Source organism: Benincasa hispida, chromosome 9, assembly GCF_009727055.1.
Source record: "Benincasa hispida cultivar B227 chromosome 9, ASM972705v1, whole genome shotgun sequence".
In the NCBI taxonomy this organism is placed as follows: Eukaryota; Viridiplantae; Streptophyta; class Magnoliopsida; order Cucurbitales; family Cucurbitaceae; genus Benincasa; species Benincasa hispida.
In genome coordinates, this window is record NC_052357.1 from 59071290 (window position 1) to 59077361 (window position 6072).

At 36.3% G+C, this 6072-nt stretch overlaps 1 protein-coding gene across 2 annotated transcripts; it reads left to right on the top strand.

Moving 5' to 3' along the window:
• The first annotated feature begins 406 nt into the window (after positions 1 to 406).
• On the top strand, positions 407 to 5749 carry LOC120085804 (la-related protein 1C-like). Of its 2 annotated transcripts, XM_039042002.1 has the most exons (7): positions 407 to 1269; positions 1631 to 2210; positions 2295 to 2427; positions 2526 to 2616; positions 4798 to 4869; positions 5129 to 5273; positions 5352 to 5749. In XM_039042002.1, the coding sequence occupies exons 1-7, from the start codon at positions 799 to 801 to the stop codon at positions 5408 to 5410; spliced, it is 1551 nt and encodes a 516-aa protein (XP_038897930.1). In that variant the 5' UTR covers positions 407 to 798; the 3' UTR covers positions 5411 to 5749. The 2 variants fall into 2 exon arrangements, with proteins under 2 accessions (XP_038897930.1, XP_038897929.1); XM_039042001.1 differs by having other exon boundaries at positions 408 to 1269; positions 5129 to 5749.
• Positions 5750 to 6072: the final 323 nt, after the last annotated feature.

Genomic DNA, 6072 nt, shown 5'->3' on the forward strand with positions numbered 1-6072 from the left:
CTAAAAAATATAGATATACATTCAATAATAATGAAATGAATCTTGGATAGCAATCAGTGCTTTTGTGCTCAAATTGTTAGGTAAATAAAAAATATTTTATTGATATTATTATTATAAATAAAATAATATTATTTAAAAAAGTTGAATATAATATTACATTAACTAGTCCAAATCTGAAGCGGAGAATCTTATAATATGAGAGTGAAGTACATAACAGCAAGTTGGTTGGTTTTTATAAAATACAAATTCGAATTTGTTATTATTGTTAATATTATTTAAAAAAAATCCAAAAAGGAAGAAATGGAATTCGTTATTGTTGATGAAGATGAATATTTAAAAAATTGGGGGCACGGTAGTAAATTAAGATAATAGGGAATTAAAAATACGTAACAGGATACGGGTTAAGGAATGAAGTGGGAAAGAAAAACGTCAGTAAGTATTTGGGCTTTTGGTAATTTCCAGTTTTCTTAACGAAAACCTGGAAGCGTTCGCTTCTGTGAGCGAGCCGCTCTGGAACGGAGAGGAGAAGCCCGCCGGTTTCGTCTGCTTGAGATTTTAACGGGAGAGATCCATTGATCTCCGTCGAAATTATGCATTCGAAACCCTAATTTTTGTTTTTCGTCGTTGTATCCTTTTCTTATTGGCTGTAGGAAATCATGCTTTCCATAATTAATTGATTTCTCAATTGATCATCTAGTTTGAGGTTTTCTGTTGTTACGTACTGATCAATCTCTCTCTGGAAGTTTTTCTTTTTCTTGATTTGTTTCTGGGTACTGAGATACTAAGGTTGGATTTGGAATGGGGAAGGCTACCGATTATTCATCTAATCATCGTTCGCCAAGTGGAACTGGTTTGTCCGGCGATAATATCAACAGCTCCGAGTTTCGGCGGAAGAATCTTCAGTCTCCGTGGGCTCAAATCGTCCGAGGTGAGCCAGAATCGATCTCACCCGTCGATCAGTCCCAGCTGTCGTCGTCCTCGTCATCGCTCTCTTCGCTAGCGGTTTCTGCTACAGAAACCCCCGCTCCTGCTTCACCGCCGTCCGATATCTTTACATCTTCCGAGAACTATGATGCAAATGACGGTAATGCAACGGCTACGTCGAAGAAGCAGGCTTGGAACAAGCCTACGAATGGCGTTGTTGAGGGTGGTCCTGTAATGGGGGCAGACTCTTGGCCTGCTCTTGCTGAATCCGCGAGGGCTTCACCCAAATTAGCGGTTGATTCTCCTCCGAAGGTTACCATCGAAGTATCAGTCCCCCTTTCTCAGGTTTGATGATGTTACTTCTGATAACGTCATATTTAACTCTCGAAAACGTTGATGGATGGATGAAAAATTAGGAGATTAATAGAATTCTCCAATTTTCTTTCAATGGCGTGGTTTTTTTTGTTATTCTTTTTAATGATACTGAAACTCTGTCGTTGTGTACATATAGGTTTTATGCGGTAGAATGTTGAATGGGGCTATATTATGTTGTGAATTTTGATTTCCCTTTTCCTTCAGTACTCTTCAACCATGTCATTATACTTTTGTAACTGTCTTATAGGCCAAATGCTTCCTCACGGTTTAATGGTTATTCGATTTCAATATGCTTGTGCATGATGTAGTCTATCTTGTGTTTTGCGATCAGGGATCTATCAATGTACCCCCTCAGCGGCAAGCTACAAATAATGCCAAATCGAACTCAAGTCTGAAGCATACAGTGGTTGCTCGACATAGACCATCAAGGCGGGGTGGTGGTGGTGGTGGAAGCTCAGTGGGAGGGCCTGCACGAGGCTTTTATCGCCCTCCGCCACCTCCGCCACCTCCACCACCACCTCCCCCACCACCTTTTCCTGTATTTCAAATTCCTCCAGCTAGTTATTGTAATCTGATGCCAGCAATTCCTGATCCTTCTTCAGGAGAACCACTGTTCAGTAACTGGGATCCACGGGGTGTTGCAGGCTTTGTGCCTCAAATAAATTTTGCCACTGATCACCGAAACTTCTTTCCTAGGGGGACTTTAGCCCTCCACCCCCGTGGTGATGGTCACTACCATAACAATCGTGGAGGAAAACGTGGTCAAGATCGTGGAATATATCCTAATGCTCGAGATGCTCATTTTCAGCCGCACAGGCCTCATACTAGAGGCTTTATGAGGCCTTTGCCACCTTACACTGCTCAGTTTCCCCAGGCTGTTAGACCTCATGGGAATCCCATGACTCCTCCAGGTGGGTATCTTTCTAGGGACTAACGATGACAGTGGCTATATAATTTTTAAATGTGATTTTAATTTGCATCCTTATTTTGATCAGAGTTTGTCTATGTTCCTACGTTGCCCTTGGAGCCTTACAGAGGCATGCCTTTCATGCCACGACCTGCGAATTATCCTGCTGTAGATCCCACTCTATCTGCATCAATAGTTAAGCAGATTGAATATTATTTCAGGTAATATGGTTTACTATATGAAGGAACCGCTTGGTTCTTGGTTGTTTCTTTTATCATTACTGATTATAACTTTGTATTCCTGTCTGTGCTATTCGCAGCGATGGTAATTTGGTAAAGGATGATTACTTAAGGTCCCAGATGGACGATCAAGGCTGGGTGCCAATTTCTCTGATAGCTACCTTTCCTATGGTAAGCTCTGATCATAATTCTGCTGTTCTTTATGAGAATAAAGAAAGTTAAATATATAAGTAGTGAATTCTATTCGATAAATTGCTTATTAGAAGGGCAAGAATTTATTTCTGTAATGTGTCTTTAATATTTAAAGATGTGTGTATGGATATTTTTTTAAGGTAAGAAAAAACGTAAAATGAGAAGAAAAGTAGTTGTGATTTAAGCTTTAGGAAGTTTGTCAATAGGAACCATAGTGATTTCTAACAAACCATTTTTTAGTGTTAATTTGGTTTCTTTAACAGAAATTCTGGAGTTCGCTTGTTAATTTATCATATAGAGTGTTCTTTGTCATTTAATAAATAGTACTTTCTCTCTGCTCGTAACTCTTTACTGTATCAGAAACAAAAAGGAAGAAGTAAAGGGCCCTTAAATGAGTTATGTTTAAGTGCGGGTACAATTATATAATTGAAGAAGAAAAATCTCTTTTAGCTACTGTGAGAAAATATCAGATGTTGCATGATATTGATTTAGACTGCTTACAAAAAATTAGTTTTACTGTTTGTTTTTAACGGAAGTCATTCAATTGAAATTTTTATGAATGAAGAAATTGGTTAGTCAACAAGATTTGTGTAAGATACAACTTTTTCTTATGTCAATATTAATTGAAGTGTTAATTAAATTTTAAAGTTATGGTTAATTTTTACCAAACACGTAGGTTTGCTAAAATTGTTGATGATTCAGTCTTAAAAGGCTTAGAGAATTCAAATTAGGTTTGATTAAATTCATTTTTTTCAAACAGTCTGATTTTAAAGTTACATGCAATCAGTGTGGAGGGTTTATTTTTCTATATTTTGTTTGAGTTGATCAATTGGTGATCTTTTGACCAAGTGGGGAATGTATAATTGAATGTACCAAACACCCAAGTCAGCTATATTGGTTTGAGACTCAATTTTATCGGTTCAAAGACACCAAACTAAGGATAAATTGAAGCCATCTGTCAGATAAGTATGATTTTAAGGTGATAAACCTGCACAGCTTGAAGGTAATGGTGCTTTAAAGAAAATAATGAGGTGGTACTTGGTAGTGGTACCATTTTTTTTTTTTTTTTTTTTTTGTTTCCTTCGTAGATTATGTTAGAGTGAGATACTTGAAAGTCAATGTGATCATTCCACTAACTATTTTTGTTTTCATACTTGTAACTTGTAATTCTCTTTCTAAAATGTGCTTCTGATTAGAATAAGGCTATTGATTTATACTGGCGTTTTTGTGTTTATACATGCAATCTTTGGTCTTTAATGGCCAAATGATTTCAATGTCCAGTTAGGGCTATGGTTTACATCACATGATTTAATCTTTTTTTTTTTTTTTCACTTTTTTAACTTACCGTCTACCTTTTTCTCGTTTCTATTGGCTTTTATTCTTTATTCCTCTGTTTTAAAAAGGAGAGTTCTGCTTCATTGAGTAGTTAAACTTTTCTTGTCAACAATCAGACAATGTAAAAGGAAGATTAAATTTTGGTTAGAGTGGTGTTTAGTGGTAAAATTTGGTTTCTTGATCTTGTTTGTGGTGAAACCAGGGAGCACAAAGAGATGTCCTACTAAAATTGTATTGATTCATCATAGTCATATCTGTTCATGATTTTCTTTTATTTTCAGAAAAAAAGGCTTCAGTATAACTTTTAGTGCACTCTGTAACTCCAAGTTTTTTCCTCATCCAGTATGTGTTATACTGGTTGACACTTATCTATACTATAAAAATGAGTTTTTATATCGGTTGCTGTGGTGTCTGCTTAAATTAATTTTCAACGTTTATTTTAATAACACTGCTTTTGTTCTTATAAAAAAAATAATAACAGGGCTTTTGTTACGATAATTTTTCCCTGACTAATTTTCTTACAGCTTATTCAACTTAAACAGTAGCTCGTTCAAATGATTAAGAAATTATTAAGAAAATAATTTAGACGTTTGGGGTAATGAGTGGAGTTGTCAAGTTTGAAAAATTGTTTAGTCATAGGGGCCCATAGTGTAAGGAGTTAATAACTCATGAAATTGATTTTTCTAGGTGGGCAGTCAGTTAAGTACTCCTTAGGCCAAATATGCCCTCAAATGTTTGATTGATACAGCAGTTCAGTGGATTATTTAGAATGAATTAGAAACACTATTGTGGTTGATTGCTGCATTTATACTTTTGCTTTTGCAGGTACTGAGTTTGACTAACAATATTCAATGGATAGTAGAATCCTTGAGAGCATCAACTGAAGTGGAAGTGCAGGTTAGTTTTCATATCCAGCTACGAAATCAATCCTGCCCAGTATTCTCATTCAATGTATTTTGTGTGGTATCATGAAGTACGCTCTCTTTGTTAGTTGTCTGATGACCGATCCGTTCTTGATTGAAGTCTTTCCCATTTTTGGGTTGTGAATTTACTGATTTGTGTGTGTGTGTATATCTAGTGTTATAGAAAGCAGCAAAGGGTTGAGTTTCGCTCTAGTTGTACTGCTGGTCTAATTTTTCTGCTGAAATTGTTACAGGATAATAAGATCAGACGGCGAAATGAGTGGAAGAAATGGACAACAAAATCCAATTGGTATAGGACTGATTTGGTCTCTTCTACTCCAAGTGGATCAGGTCATGATACTCTAGCAAATTCTTTTCAAAGGGTCAGAGTGGATGAAGGTATGAACCAAAGTATGACCAGTGATAGTGATCCTCATAATACCAAGAGTACTACTGAGTTGCAATCTTCCGAGACAGGTGCTCGTTCAAAACTTACTAATGGGGAGGTGAATCAGGATGTTCAGACTGATATCTGATCAATTTTGTTCTCCCAAAGGTTCTAGCACATGTTGGTTAGGATAATACCATGTCTACTTACAGAGGGTCTGGCTGCTAACTCTCTCTTCCTCCATGTGTCATGCCATTTCTTGTCATGCTCATTTTGGCAGTTTAAAGAGGCTAGTTTTTGGGGATACGAAGAGTATTTATTTATTATTCCAAATATAAAAGAAGAGAAGTTTAGTTTTGGTATACGCGTAGTTGAAGTACATTCTCAATGTTTCTCATGCTTTATGGATGACATTAGTGACTGAAGTATATAACATTCATTGAACACTATTCTGAATCATCAATGACCATTTTTTTTTGGAAGGAAATGCGCCTTGAATTTTAATTTAATGGCTGCAAATGTTGGCTGATCATGTCTATGACATCCGCGATTTGTATTTGTCGTTTGCATTATGTTATTTTTTCTGTTTCATCTTTGTTCGATATATGTCTATTGATTGTTGGATGATTATTTTACTATTCAGGAAACCCGATTAGGATGAAGTTTTGAAAAAACATTGATCACTTTTTTGTTTTCTGCAAGTCTGCCTTCTAGTTCTAGTACTGTTCTTTGTCTTCATAGCAACGGGACCGAGATAGGTATCATCGCTTTTACCACATGTTTTTCTTTCTTTCCCATCTTCCTTTTTAA

Bases quoted from the DNA above. Each gene is read 5' to 3' on its own strand.
- LOC120085804 (XM_039042001.1), top strand. From the start codon at position 799: ATGGGGAAGGCTACCGATTATTCATCTAATCATCGTTCGCCAAGTGGA. The intron at 1,270-1,630 runs GTTTGATGATGT...TTTTGCGATCAG, and splicing joins TATCAGTCCCCCTTTCTCAG to GGATCTATCAATGTACCCCC. The intron at 2,617-4,797 runs GTAAGCTCTGAT...TTGCTTTTGCAG, and splicing joins TGATAGCTACCTTTCCTATG to GTACTGAGTTTGACTAACAA.